This window comes from Sceloporus undulatus, chromosome 5 (genome assembly GCF_019175285.1).
Source record: "Sceloporus undulatus isolate JIND9_A2432 ecotype Alabama chromosome 5, SceUnd_v1.1, whole genome shotgun sequence".
In the NCBI taxonomy this organism is placed as follows: Eukaryota; Metazoa; Chordata; class Lepidosauria; order Squamata; family Phrynosomatidae; genus Sceloporus; species Sceloporus undulatus.
Window position 1 is genome coordinate 26,638,513 of NC_056526.1, and position 14,840 is coordinate 26,653,352.

The window sequence follows — 14,840 nt, forward strand, 5'->3', positions numbered from 1 at the left end:
AATAATAATAATAATAATAATAATAATAATAATAATAATAATAATAATAATTTCTTACCCGCCTTTCCCCATGATATGTATTTATTTCTTACTTGCCTCTTCCCATAGATTGAGGTGAGGAACAACAACAAATCAACAATTAATTCTGACTAAATTCTGATAATCAACAAGGTTTCTGACTAAACAGCAGGAAGAACATCATGGCAATGATTACTGTTTAACAGAGGAATTGGGATCTCTGGTAGATTCTCTGTTACTGGAGATTTTAAAATAGAAATTAGATGTCTACCACTTAGGGGTATTTCAGCAGCGGATTTCTGCCCTGGCAGGGAGCTTGACTAGATGCCCCTGGGAGTCACTTCCAACTTGATGATTCAGCTAGAACTGGACCAGTGATAGTTTTTTTAGCCCCCCACCCTCACCCTGGTGAGTGACATACCTGGTCAGTGTGCTTGTGTTGCTGTTTGTGGAGATGCACTTCAGATGCATGTGCCCTAGAGTCAAGGAAAGCTAGCTGCCCATCAGCTATCCCACATCTAGAAATACAGTCTGCATCTACACTACATAGTTATGACCATTTAAACTCTCTTTAACTGCCATGGCTTCATCCTGATGAATGTCAGGATTTGTAGCTTCAGGAGGTACTTAGAAATCTCTGTTAAGGGCTCAAGTGCTGTAGTTCAGACAAAAGTGTAATTATAGCAAAGACGTAAGTACAAATGCCAGGATTCTGTACAATGAAGCAAAGTAATATCAAAGACGTATAATTATGTAGTGTAGTTACAGTTGCAGTAACAGGATGACAGGAATAGCCCAAATTGAACACAAAGACCCCTTTCGCCAGTAAAATGGTGTCAGGTATCAAAAAAGGGGAGGGGGACAGTTGAAGCCTATGCAAGAGGTCAAACTGCACAACCATTCATTCCCTTCAGATTCTCTTTTCTTCCCTCCTAAGATGAACCTATAGCTTTCAAAAGCAACATGAAACAGATTCGTGATGAGAGTGATAGGGCCCTAGGCTGTCATGCCCCCCCCCCTTTTTGAAAAATGCCAGGACTGCATTCCACCCAACCCCCCATATCAGATTGATGTTAAGCACAGTGTCTAAACTATGTGCAAATGTGTACCAAACATGAGGAAACTAATAGCATTCTTGGTCATATTTCAGATAAGAAATTTACATGCCATATCCTGCTGGTTCTTTAGTATGAGATAGTACAGGGCTGATTTGAGAATGGAGTAGCTTTTTCTAAATTTGTACTTTGGTAAGCATAAAACAATCATGCTATCACCACCACCATACTCCGCTCTTTCTCCAAGCAGAATAAGGGGTTTACAGATTACATGGAGATTTACAAGTTAAAATGATTACAATGTAGTTGAGATCATATAAAAGGTCACCATTATAATACAATTCAGCTATTAACAATAATAAAACAAATACATTAAAAGGATAAAAAGCAGTTTAAACCAGTACCAATTAAAATAATACAGCATTATTATTGTTATTATTATTATTATACTTTATTTATATAGCACTGTAGATTTACACAGCGCTGTACGTACAGACAATAAAATCGATAAAAATGAAACTTGCCAATGGTGTACATTCTACAAAATACATATAAAACAATAGATAATAATACAAGATAGAATTAGATAAAATAAGGAGACAACAGATTAAGAACATCAACTATGAAATAAAATAAAATATTAGATAACAATTGGATAAACAGTCACACATTGCCTGGGAATGCTGCCCTGAACAATATAGTCTTCAACTCAGTTTTGAAACTGGTAAAAGTAGTGAGGACCCTTGCTTGTGGGGGAAGGAGGTTCCAGAAGTGAGGGGCAGCAAGTGAAAAGGGATGACTCTGGGACGGGGCAGTGGAGAATCTTGGCTGGGACAGCAGACCTTGACTACCAGAATGGAGGGTATGAGTGGGAGTGTGGGGAGAAAGAAGTTCAGATAAGTAAGGAGGGGCCAGCCCATGCAGAAGCTTATACTGAATATGGAAGGGGAAGGGAAGCCAGTGAAGGGATGATAATAGAGGAGAAATATGGTCAGAGCGGCGAGGGAATGTAATAATGCATGCAGCTGAGTGCTAAACAGAAATTAAAGGACAGAGATGAGAGAGAGGAAGCCCTGCCAGAAGGAGGTTACAATAATCTAGTTGTGAGATGACCAGAGCATGGATCAGAGTCATGGCAGTAGAGGCCAAGAGAAATGGACGGATTTTAGCAATATTGTAGAGAAAGAATTGACAGGCCTTGGCTGTGGCCTGGATCTGGGGGATACATGACAGAGAAGAATAAAAAATAAGCCAAGACTGTGGGCTTTCTTGACTGGTCAAATAGAGATGTTGTCATCAGAAACAGAAAAGGAGTATTGAAGGGTGGACCTAGATGGAAAGACAAGAAGCTTCGTCTTGGACATGTTGAGCTTCAAACACCAATGGTTCATCCACTGCGAGACAGCAGTGAGACAAGATGAAATTTGCTGTTCAAGCCCCAGAGAAAGGTTAGGGTTGGAAAGATACAGCTGAGTGTCATCGGCATACAGATGATAGGAAAAACCAAAAGAACTGATAAGTTTTCCTAGGGACAATGTGTAAAGAGAGAACAGTAGGGGACCCAAAACAGAGCCCTGGGAAACTCCAACATATGAGGGAACAGAGGACAAACAGAGGACCACTGCAAAAGGTCTATCTGGCAAATAAGATTTAAACCAATCAAGAACAGAATCTGAGAACCTGAGGTCAGAAAGTATATCAACTAGGAGACAGTGATCCACAGTGTTGAAGGCAAGAGAAAAATCAAGAAGAATGAGAACAGAGTAAAGGCCATTTGCCTTGGCCCACAAAAGATCATTCGAGATCTTTGTGAGGGTCATCTCTATAGAATGCTGTGGGCAGAAACCAGAATGAAAGGGATCTAGAATGGAGTTGGCTTCAAGAAACCCAAGACAGTGAGAATAAATGACCCGTTCCAGAATCTTAGAAATAAAAGGAAGAAGAGAAATCGAATGATACCAAGACAAAGAAGAGGGGTCAAGAAAAGGGGTTTTTTTTTTTTTTCAGAATTTGGGAAATGAGAGCATGTTTAAAGTCCAAAGGGAAGGAGCCTGTAGAAAGAGAGAGAGACTGAAGATATAGAGGAGTGAGGGCAGAAAAGATTAGAAGGCGGGAGGGAATTGGATCAAGAGAACAGGTTGCAGGTTTGGAATAGTTCAGCAGCGAGGAGAGTTCATCCAAAGAGACAGGAGGAAACACAGAGAGTTATTTGGTTGAAGGTGCTAGAAGCATGCTCTTAAAAGTCCTTTTCTTAGAAGAATTCAGTTCTAAAAGCCTACCAGAATACTAATCAAAAAGTCTTGACCCAGCAATGGAAGGACAGCAAAGAGCGGCTGTTCCAGTCCCTCAGGATGGAGCCTAGGGGTAACCACTGAGGAGACCCTATCTTATTTACCTACCATCTGTACCTGTGAATGTGGTACAGCTAAAGGAAGGGCTTCTATTGAGGAACTCAGGGTCCAGGCATAGAGAAATATACAGTAGTTGATCAGATGGCCAGGATTTAAGCTTCCTACAGTAGGCCCTCAGTATCTAATGGGGTTTGGTTCCAGAATACCCCGTGGGTACAAAAATCAGTGGATTCTCAAGTCCCATTATCTACAGTGGCTGAGTAAAATGGTGTTCCTTATATAAGATGGCAAAATCAAGGCTTTTCTTTTTGGGGGGGGGCGGGAGGGGGGATTAGATGAATATTTTTGAATGGTGGTTGGTTGAGCTGGTGGATAAAGAATTCTTGGATATGGAGGTCCGATTGTATGGCTTTATATGTCATAACCAGTACTGTACTTTGAATTGAGCTGTCTGCCAGTGTAGCTGTTGCAACAAGGGAGTGTTGTGCCCTCTATAGCTATTTCCAGTTAACAACCTGGTTGCAGTTCTTTGAACTGGCTGAAGTTTCTGAACACTCTCAATTACAGTAATCCAGACGGGATGTAACTAAGGCATCTGTCACCATGGCCCAATCTGATATTTCATGGAATGGGCACAGCTGGTGCACAGGCCTTAACTGTGCAAATGCACTCCTGGCCACAGTTGAAACTTGAGCTTCCAGGATCAGGGTTGAATCCAGGATTACTGTGATCCTATGACAGTCTTCTTGTACAATTGTTTATTCTCAGTGTGCCTCCATTGCTAGGGTGTGCATCACTGAAGTGTATACTGTATCTATCTTACATTTCTAGAAGCACCAGTTAAGGGAAAGATTGTGGTATTACAAGTCTTTGGCTTAAATTGGTCCCTCTTCTCATATAAGTATCCCTTGTGCTCAAGACTGGACAAAATAGACTTGAAAAACTTGAAAAATAAGCCATGCAATCTGTGCTACCTTTTTATTAGGCCAGCTGAAAGCAGGTCAACTAAGTGGCACAAAATATGTTAGACAAGCTTTTGGAGCCCACTGGCTTCTTCATCAGGCATAAATAGTTAAAATCACTCAGAATGAAAAATGATGAGAAGGTCAATGCAAATTCTGCATCTTGCTTGAGATTTTTGCTGAAGATGACCCAAAGAGTGCATCAATGCAGATACAAGCCACAGCCCTTGTCTGCAAGAAGGTTTGGAGCAAAAGCATAAAAGAAATGCAGTAAAATAGCCTTCTCCATTAGCAGCAGTCTCTTTAAGCTCTGGGCCTGTCTTCAAATGTTTGTTGTAGTTGTGTGCCTTTACTACTGCTGTAATAGGTGCAGCCACACTACAGTAGCTGCCTTGTTTGAACTAAGCCAGTGTGAAGAAAAGCAAAGGTTGCCCTGAGAAGATATTCATTGCCACTGAAGCTGTGGAATTAACTCTTTCCTGAGGTATACAGTGTTCCCTTTTTATTGGATGTACCACTAGGTGTGTTTGCATGTGCATGCATCTGTCTATCTAGCTACCTATCAATTTTTGTGTCTGTAGGCATCCAGAAGGAACGCTTCCAGTTGTCCTTTGGTTTGGTTTTGGTTTAGCCTTTATTGGCTTTGTTGCTGATTTTTTTTCTTTATTTGCTATTTGTTGAATTTATTGTCATACATTTTTAGTATATCATTGTATGTCAACATGAATACAAGAAAGATATTAATACACATACTACCCATATATATATTTCAAAAAGCAAACCTTGATTTTGCCATTTTATATAAGGGCCACCATTTGACTATTCATTGTATTTAATGGGACTTGAGCATCCATGGATTTTGGTCCTGGAACCAAACCCTAGTGGATACCAAAGGCCTGCTGTAAATGCAGATGAAAGATAGGTAATTGTGTACGTAAGAGAGAGAATATACATGGTTATCTTGTTACAATTCCCTAAAAAGATTAATATAAGTAATTTGGCTTCATTGAGATTGCAATCTTTTCTTGATCCTGTGTTAAAATGTAATAGTAATTAAGCATATGATCTTGTCATGACTAGTTGCTCTCGTATCAGTTATTGGTCCAATTTTTAAAAGAAATATCCAAGTTTGAAACATTCGATATACACTCCAATCCCAAAGAAAGGAGACAATAAGGATTGCAGTAACTATGACGCGTTACAGACCGCTGGATTGTGGCGGTCTGCTGCCACCGCCGGTTGCTGCATCTGGGAACCGCAGCAGCCAAATGGCGCGGTTCCCAGACGCAGCAAAGAAGGAGCGCGAAAATCGCGCTCCTTCTTGCAGCCTGGAAGAGACGCCGTGAGGTGCTAGTCGCGCACTCATGGCATCACTTACGCCGCGTGACGTGCAGACGCAGAGCATCCATTATGTCAAAATGGCGGCGGCCGTGTGGAACGGCCGCCACCATTTGTTACGGACTCAGTCCGTGCTAGGGTTAGGGGCATCTGGAAGAGACGCCCCTTTCTAACCCTAGCACGGACTGAGTCCTTCCTAGGGTGCCCGTTTGTAACGGGCCTATAAGACTATTGTACATGAAAGCAAAATGGTGCTCGAGATATTACAACAAAGACTTTTACCATATAGAGTGCAAAAAGCTAGATATCAAAGATGGATTTAGAAGTGGAAAAGAGACTAGGGATGATGTTGCAAACATATATTGGATAATGGAGTGCACAACAACATTTCAGATGAAGATCTAACTATGCTTATAGCAAAGCCTTTGATTGTGTGGATCATAAGAAAATATGATTTACTCTAAAAGAAATGTGCACAGCACAACATCTGATTGTTCTGATGAATCACCTGTTCTCTGGACAAGAGGCAACTATCGGGACACAATGTGAAGAAACAGAATAGTTTCCAGTTGGCAAAGGAATCAAGGAAGGTTGCATTTTGTCAACCTATCTTTTTAAAGTTATATGCAGAATATAAAGTGAGTTTACACAGAGGTGAGAAAATTGTATGAAGGAACATCAGTTACTTAATATATGCCAATGTCACTGTATTACTGTACTAACAGATTATAGCAAAGATTTGAAGGGACTATTGTTGAAAGTTAAGGATAGTTAAAGAAGAAAGTGCAAAAGCAAAGTTATAACTGAATATTAAGAAAACAAAAGCAATGACCAGAGATTATTTGCTTCACTTTAGAATGAGTGAACTGTTAAAGATGTTTTGTATCTTAACTCAGTCATTCATCAAAATTAAAAAAATTAGACGACTTGGAAAGACAGCTATGAAGGAACTAGATAAATTATTACAAGCATGGTGTAGTGGTTTGAGTGTTGACTACCACTTTAGAGAACAGGGTTCAAATCCCCACTCAATCATGGATAGCCACTGTTTGACCATGGACAAGTCACATTCTCTCAGCCTAAGAGTGAGGCAAATTTGACCAAAATCTTGTCAAGAAAATCCTGTGGTAGGTTTGCCCTACAGTTCCTGTAAGTCAGAAACAATTTGCAGGCACATAACAACAAAGATATATATCATTAAACACCGAAGTCAGAATCATCCATGCCATGGTATTTCCATTTTCTATGTAAAGTTGTGAAAAGTGGATAGTGAAGAAAGCTTAAAAGGTAAAGGTAAAGGTATTCTTCATTGACAAGGTTGTCAAGTTGTGTCCAACCAAAGGGAGTGGTGCTCATCTCCATTACTAAGCTGAAGAGCCAGCATTGTCAGAGACTAGTCTGTGATCATGTGACAAACATGATTGCACAGAATGCTGTTTACCTTCCCACCAAAGTGGTACCTATTTATCTACTTGCATTTGCATGCTTTTGAACTGCTAGGTTGGCAGAGGCTGGGACAAGTGATGAGAGTTCACCCCATCATGTGGCACCTGGGCCTCGAACTGCCGACCTGCTGATCTTGCAGTCAATAGAGTCAGCATCTTAACCACTTGAGCCACACAGGAAGAAAAAAAATTGAAATGCATGCTGGAGGAGAGTTGTGCAGATACCAGACAAATCAGAACCAATAAAGAGCCCTTTTACAGCACACAAGTGTGGTGTTATGATCCTACTTTAACTGCCCTTGGAACTTCCTATGGAATCCTGGGATTTGTAGCTTGGTGAGACACTGTAGCTTCTCTGGCTGACAATTCTGAGCTACTGTCCCTAAACTGAAAACTCCTGGAGGGGAGTTCTGTGAATATCATAGATCATCAATCAATCAATCAATCAATCAATAGCTAGCTAGCCCTGAGAACAAATCAAGTTTCAACTTTCATTAGAACTGAAAATACCTAAACTGGGGCTATCATACATGAACATACCATCAGATGACATGACTCAGAGGAAAAGACATCAATACTCAAAAAGTATGGAAAGTAGTAGGAAAAAGAGAAGAGACCACATTATAGACTCAGTCAAGGAACCCCTGAGCCTGAGTTAGCAAAACTTGAGCAGGACTGCTGATGATCAGGGCTTTTGGAGGTCCCTCATTCATAGAGTTGCCATAAATTGAAGCCAGCTTGATGGCATATAACAGCAATCTAGGGCACTAAATCTAGGGAGAAAAGTTGGATATCCCTTCAGATTTGGAACTGAAGCCCAGAGCTGTCCCAGTGCCTCCCTGACATGGGAGCCATCAGGCAACAGTGTCTGAAGCCGTCTGCTGTTTCCAGGCATAGAAAAGTACAAGGCTGCTCCACTTGCAGTAATAACAAGGATACTAATCAATCATACTTATCAGGGCAGGTGCTTCCCTCCATTTATATGTGTGCCTTTATGTATTCAGATTGGAATTCATTCATCCTATTGACATGTAGAAAATGGCTGAAAATTGATCTGGGAGAACTTGTTCTGCATTTGCAAAGGGGATTGCAATGGCACTGTATGAACTTGCATAATAATTAGGATGTCTAATTAAGCTGAAACATCATGTCATTTTAATTATGCAATTAAGATGTCGAATTACATCATTAAGGCATGTAATTACATGATGAAAAAATGTTATGAAATTTTCTACTGCTTAGTGAAATTGCATTTTAAACTTGGATGGGGGGGGGAACCCCAACATATCACCTCCTAGTATGCAATAAATCTTATTACTAAAGCCATAGCACCCATGGAAGAGGAATAACTTCCCAAAAGAGGGTGGGGGCATAGTAGTGAATGTTCATTTCTAGAAGTCTTTTTCAATTTATAGGAATCAAATTCTTGGTGGTACGGGTTCCATGGCTTCTTCTCCTATTGATTCCTAGTTTGATGGTCTCTCATATAGTCATAGAATTATAGAGTTGGAAGAGACCACAAGGCCATCCAGTCCATTCCCCCAACCATGCAGGAACTCACAATCAAAGCATCCCTGACAGATGGCCATCCAGTCTCTGATTAAAGACTTCCAAAGAAAAAGACTCCACCACTCTCCGAGGGAGTGTGTCCCATTGTTAAACATCTCTTACTGCCAGGAAGGTCCTCCTAATGTTGAAGTGGAATCTCTTTTTCTATAGCTTACATCCATTATTTCATGTTCTAGTGTCTGGAGCAGCAGAAAACAAGCTTGCTCCATCCTCATTGTGAAACCCCTTCAAATACTTAAACAGGGCTATCTGTCCTGGACTGCGGCCAGCACACAAGGAACATGAGAGGCACTGCAGACTGGGCCAGCCAGAAAAATCAGCAGTAGCAGAACATGCCACAAACCATCCTGGGCATAAAATACTGTTTGAAAACACTGAAGTTCTGCACCATTCCAACCACTACATTGAGATCCACAAACACCTGGACAATTTCAACAGAAAAGAGGAAACCCTTAAAGTGAACAAAATTTGGTTACCAGTTCTGAGCAAAATAAGGACTCAGCAAATGCAAATGGTAAACCATTCAGAGTCAGGGGCTTTCCCAGCAGATAATGATCACCAATTAGCAGACATTAATCCTCGTTTGCATTAGCCTCCCATGCTGAGGCCAGCCATCAACACAGAACAATACACATGCAAATGACTCCTGCATTCCCAGGCTCACACAGTATATATACATCCAGTTTTCCCAGGCAAAGCATTCTCTGAAGATGCCAGCCACAGATGCTGGCAAAACGTCAGAAAGAAATTCTGCTAGAACATGGCCACATAGCCCGAAAAACCCACAAAAAACTATGGATGCCGGCCATGAAAGCCTTCCACTTTACAAATGAAGAATCGATTTAAACTGCAAGTGAGAATGAGGCCAAGGGCTCCTAGATTCCTTTCACATGTAGTCTTATTAATCGAGGTGTTCCCCATCCTAAATGTATGCATTTCATTTTTTCTCCCTAAGTGCAGTATCGTACATTTCTCCATGTTGAAGTTCATTTTGTTAGTTTTGGCCCAGCTTTCTAATCAATTAAGGTCATTTTGAATTTTGATCTTGTTCTCTGGGGTTATTAGCTACTCCTAATTTGGTGTCATCTGCAAATTTGATAATCATGTCCTCTATTCCTTCATACAAGTCATTAATAAACATGTTGAATAGCACTGGGCCCAGGACAGAACCCTGTGGCACCCTACTAGTCACTTCTCTCCAAGATGAAGAGGAGCCATTGTTGAGCACCCTTTGGGTTCGGCCAGTCAACCAGTTACAAATCCACCTAACAGTTGTACTGTCTAGCCCACATTTTACTTCCTTTCTTGCAAGAATACCATGGGGGACCTTGTCAAAGGCCTTAAACTCTCTAGTTAAGAACTGTGTTGTGATATTAACTATTTCCCCTCTATTTCTCTCCTCCCCTTTCCTTAATATTTGTATTTAAATAATCACACCCGCAAAGTAATGTTGCTACACTATCCTTGACCATGTTTCTTTTTCATACAAATGGTCACTGGTCATGTTGTTTAGAGGACTCTGGGATGTGTAGTTTCCAAAAGTAACATTCCCAGGCTCTGCTTTCAGCCACAGACCAGGCCAGTTCATGGCATAATAGTATCACTAACATGCTATGCATTATCCTTTCTTGAATATTATGAGGAAGAAGAGGGCACAGAGACATATGAGGACATCACATTAAATGCATCTGTCATAATGTGTAGTTAAACTTGGTGTGTACAGATTTGCAATTAGGTATGAATTTTGTCTCCAACAGAAGGAATTTGCTCTGTAAACGCTACTGGTTTGGTTGGCATAAAACAATACCATACATGAGTGTTGAAATCTCTATCTTGGCTGATGTGTACAGCAGTTTAACATTCTTGAAGTTGGTGTAATATTTACAGAATGACCTATGTTTTAGTAAAAATATGCAGATATTTGAAAGTGCAACACTGAATGTGATTTCTCTACTGAAACTGAACATCAGTAGGTCACGCAACATTATTCAGCAGGCAGTCACCAGATCTCACAATAATATGTAGCTCATTTTGGGTTTGGTCCTTACCCAGCTGAAGAATGCTGTACTCTTGATTCACTTTATATACAGTAAATAAGTGTCTCCGTTTTACCTCTGCCAAGATGTGTGCAAATATATATTTGATATTATCTGATGATGTTCAGCAGAACCCACCACCTGATACTACTATAACTATTGCTGCCGCTGCTGCCTCTTCCTCCTCCTCCTTTTCTTCTTCAATTTAAAACAGTGCAATCTAAAAATAATGCAAAAGTATTTTAAAAAACTATGAATATAAAGTTTAAAAACAATTAATTAAAAAAGTTAAAACACAAATTAATATATTAAAATGTACTTAAAACTATATACAAATCTGACATCTGACTTAGACAGTATTTGAAAACTCCACCATCATGAGTTTAGAAAGTATGACAGCACAAAAATGTTACTTAGCCTGTAGTACATTTCTGGCACATTATAAATTAATATATAGTTTTGCAAACTGGGTTAACAATATATTAATTAAAGCACACACTGAATAGAACAGGGAAGACTTAACTACAGTAATGTATTACCTCTATTGCCTTAAAAGTGGTAATTATTGTTGTAGTTTTTATGTTGTGTGCTCTACATACCTTTGTTTTGATATGAGTTTTTGATATGAGAAACCGCAACATATTATTTTCTGGTAGATATTGATATTTGTTTTTATTTATTAATGCAAGTATTAATTCCTGCCCTATATCATGGAAACTCAGAGTACATAATTTAAAACATTTCAGAATTTAAAACAATCAGAGGATTTAACATGCAAAAAACACATTAAATACTTTAACAGGTTTAAAGCGCTTAGAGCCATGGGGGTGTAGTTTTGAGCATTGAATAACTTTTACCTTCTTGACCACACTCTAAAGTTGCTTGGTCACATGTGTCCCACTTTTCACTTTTGAAATATTGGATGATATGTGATATCCACTTCTTTTAGTTTAGCTTTCAAGTCACTTCCAACTTATAGTAACCCTACAAGGAACTTATCACAGGGCTTTCTTGGAAAGATTTGATCAGAGGGGGTTTGCCATTGCCTTCCTCTGAGGCTGAGAGAGTGCGACTTGTCCAAGGTCAGCCAGTGGATTTCCATGACCGAGCAGGAATTTGATCTGTGGTTTCCAGAGTCCAGAGAAGGAAAGAACTCATTGGAAAGAACAGAGGTCATGGCCCGGGTATGAATTTCCAGGAACTAAGCAAAGCAGTAGAGGAGTCTTGGAGATGGCTCTGTGCTACATCTGTACTGCAGAATTAATGCAGTTTGACAGTGCTTTAACAGCCATGTATCAATGATATAGAATCCAGGGATTTGTAGTTTTGTAAGATATTGAGCCTTGCCTGTCACAGAGCTCTGGTGCCTCAACAAACTACAAATCCCAGGAATCCATAGAATTGAGCCATGACAGTTAAAAGATGTCAAACTGCATTCATTCTGCGATGTGGCAGCAACCTTAGTCAGTACAACTGGCATAGCTACAATATGCAGTGACAGTTCCAGCTTCATAGTATTTGGAAGACAAAAGAGAAATAATAATATATTACAACGGTGAAAGAAATGACTTTACCTTTGTATTGCTTTCCTTCCAAAAGATAAATTATCATTTTAATGTATGTCTCTGTCTCGTTCATTCAGCCTTCTCAGTTTTTTAAAAACACTATAATATTATAAGCTGTTATAAGGGTATTTAGTTTATTTTTTGCATGTGAAGAACACAAATTATAAAATACAAGCTTTCTCACTTATATGTTCAGCAATTATTTATTTTCTTCATTACATTTATATGGCCATACATCGAAAACCCATCTTTATGTGCAAATTATGAGCAGATTATATATGCAATCTGCAATAATTAAAACCAAAAATAATACAATGATTTATTTTTTGAAACAATAATATTATTTGAAATAACTAGGTATAAAATGATGAAAGAGACAAAATAAAACAGGAGCTCAGTTTAAAAACTATATTAAAATGTGAGAAATATTGTAGGTTCCCTAGCCCTTCAACAGAATGTCTAGTAGAATCAATAAGTGGGAATTCTCTTCCACAGTTGTGTTGATCGCTCTGTGGAAATCATTCATCATGGATTTGAGCACCATTTCACTGATCTAAGCTTACTAGCAGTCTGAGAATCTGTTTTTATTAATGTCTATCAGAAACTTGAAGGCTGATAGTGAGCCTTTTATTCTGAGAGAAGGAGACACCAAACCTTGGAATGAAAAGGTTTCTGATAAATGCCTGCCCTGTCTTATAACTGCAAATATTTTCAAGAAGGGAATTTCATGTTTAAGAAGGGAATTTCATTCATCATATTACAACAGAGGGAGTTTCCAGAGGATGGAAGGCTGCACATTTCAAATGAACTAATTTTCTTTCTGTCAGCTTTCTTCACTGTCTACTTTTCACATCAATAGATAGAAATCAGAAATTTTAGGTCTGCATCTGTACTGCAGAAATAATACAGTTTGACACCATTTTAACGGCCATGGCTCAATCTTATGGAATTCTGGGATTTGTAGTTTGTAGTGGCACCAGAGCCCTTTGACAGGGAAGGCTCAACATCTCACAAAACTACATAAAAAAAGAAATTTTTCCCTGCTTTAACTAAAAAAGAATGGCTTTCTCTCACCTTTCCTTCTGTCTTCTGCAGGTATTCCACCTCTACATACTCCAGACTAGAGAAAATGGGCATCCGCCATCCTCCCCCTTTGCCTTTCATTGGAAATCTGCTATATTTCCGCAAGGTAAGAAGTTCTTTCGTGTTGTCTATTGGTCTATGACCTAACTTAAATGTGCTTGTATATCTCTTGCCTTTTGAGCATCTTGCAGCTGAAAGTAACAGGAGTGTGTGAGATTTTTCAATTTTACCAAGACCTAGAAATCTATTTTTATTGATTTTTGCAAGCATAGAAATCAGAGACTTCAGGTGGCACGTTCCAACGGGGTGATTTCCACATAACAGTAAGTTCCTGCTTGTTCTTGTGGTTCCCATGACCTGAGTACTTTCTTGTTGACATGAAGGTTTTTCTTTTTTCCATTTCAAAATTTCTGCTCCATCAGTCTGTTTCACAAGAAACTTAATTCTGTACTCCAGATGCCACCAGTATACATTTAGTAGAAATATATATTGCAGATGTAGTTGTTCTAATTGACAACACTGTACTGAATGGAAGATTTCAATTCTATAAATGAGGGTGGGTGCAACCGTAAGATTTTGTAGGATTTGGCAATTGTGAGAGTTTGCAGACGACTAGAAATTTTACTTGAGATTGCCTGGCTTGATGTTGAGGGCCTACATTTGAGTGAAACAAGTTAGATTGGGGACACCTAAGAATCCTTAATACTTTTGCATGCATAATGGATCAAACAAAGATATAGTGTAAAGAAAGCTGAAGTTTGCTGATCACTCTTGAATTCTGAAGCAATTTTTCAGGGATAAATAGGTTCATAATTATACTTCTAAAGCACAAAGTACAGAAATCTGAAGTGTTTGCTAAGAAGGTATCAAAATGGTTGATAAGTCAGATCCTGTGGCTTTCACTTTGGTTCCATTAGATAATGATTTTTGGTTAATCTGTGATAAAGCATGTATATTTGTATACTGTAACAGACAGACAAGTAGATGGATAAAAACTTTATTGTACAAATTAAACTTCTATAACTTATGATACCCTGGTTCAAATATTGCAATGAACATTGTGGGGTTGGTAGGTAGAAGGAGAATCATGTAAATGTTAGCTGTGATGTAGTGATTGTAGACATCACTACAAGGCTCTGCATTGATTGAGGTGGGGGAACTTTGACCCTCCTGGTGTTTTGACTACAACTTCCACAATCATTTACCACTTACCATGCTAGTTGGGGCTTCTGGAAGCTGAAATCCAACAAATACGTAGAGCCAAAGGTTACTTACCCCTGCTGTACACTGTATGTGTGAAATTCTGCATGCATGCAGTCAGGCATGGAAGCTTGGAAAGCAAGGTGTGTGATAGTCTAGAAAGAACCATTCATTTGTACAGCTTTTAATGAATTGGGCTATACATAAGGTAGAGAATG

General features: G+C 39.2%; 1 protein-coding gene across 1 annotated transcript in view; it reads left to right on the forward strand.

Annotated features, from left to right (window-relative positions):
- Nucleotides 1-14,840, forward strand: part of LOC121930906 (thromboxane-A synthase-like) — a 185,750-nt gene that overhangs the window by 67,166 nt on the left and 103,744 nt on the right. The window contains exon 3 of the mRNA XM_042467902.1: nucleotides 13,435-13,528. Within this exon, the coding sequence (XP_042323836.1) occupies nucleotides 13,435-13,528 (94 nt within the window). The remainder of the gene's footprint in view (nucleotides 1-13,434; nucleotides 13,529-14,840) is intronic.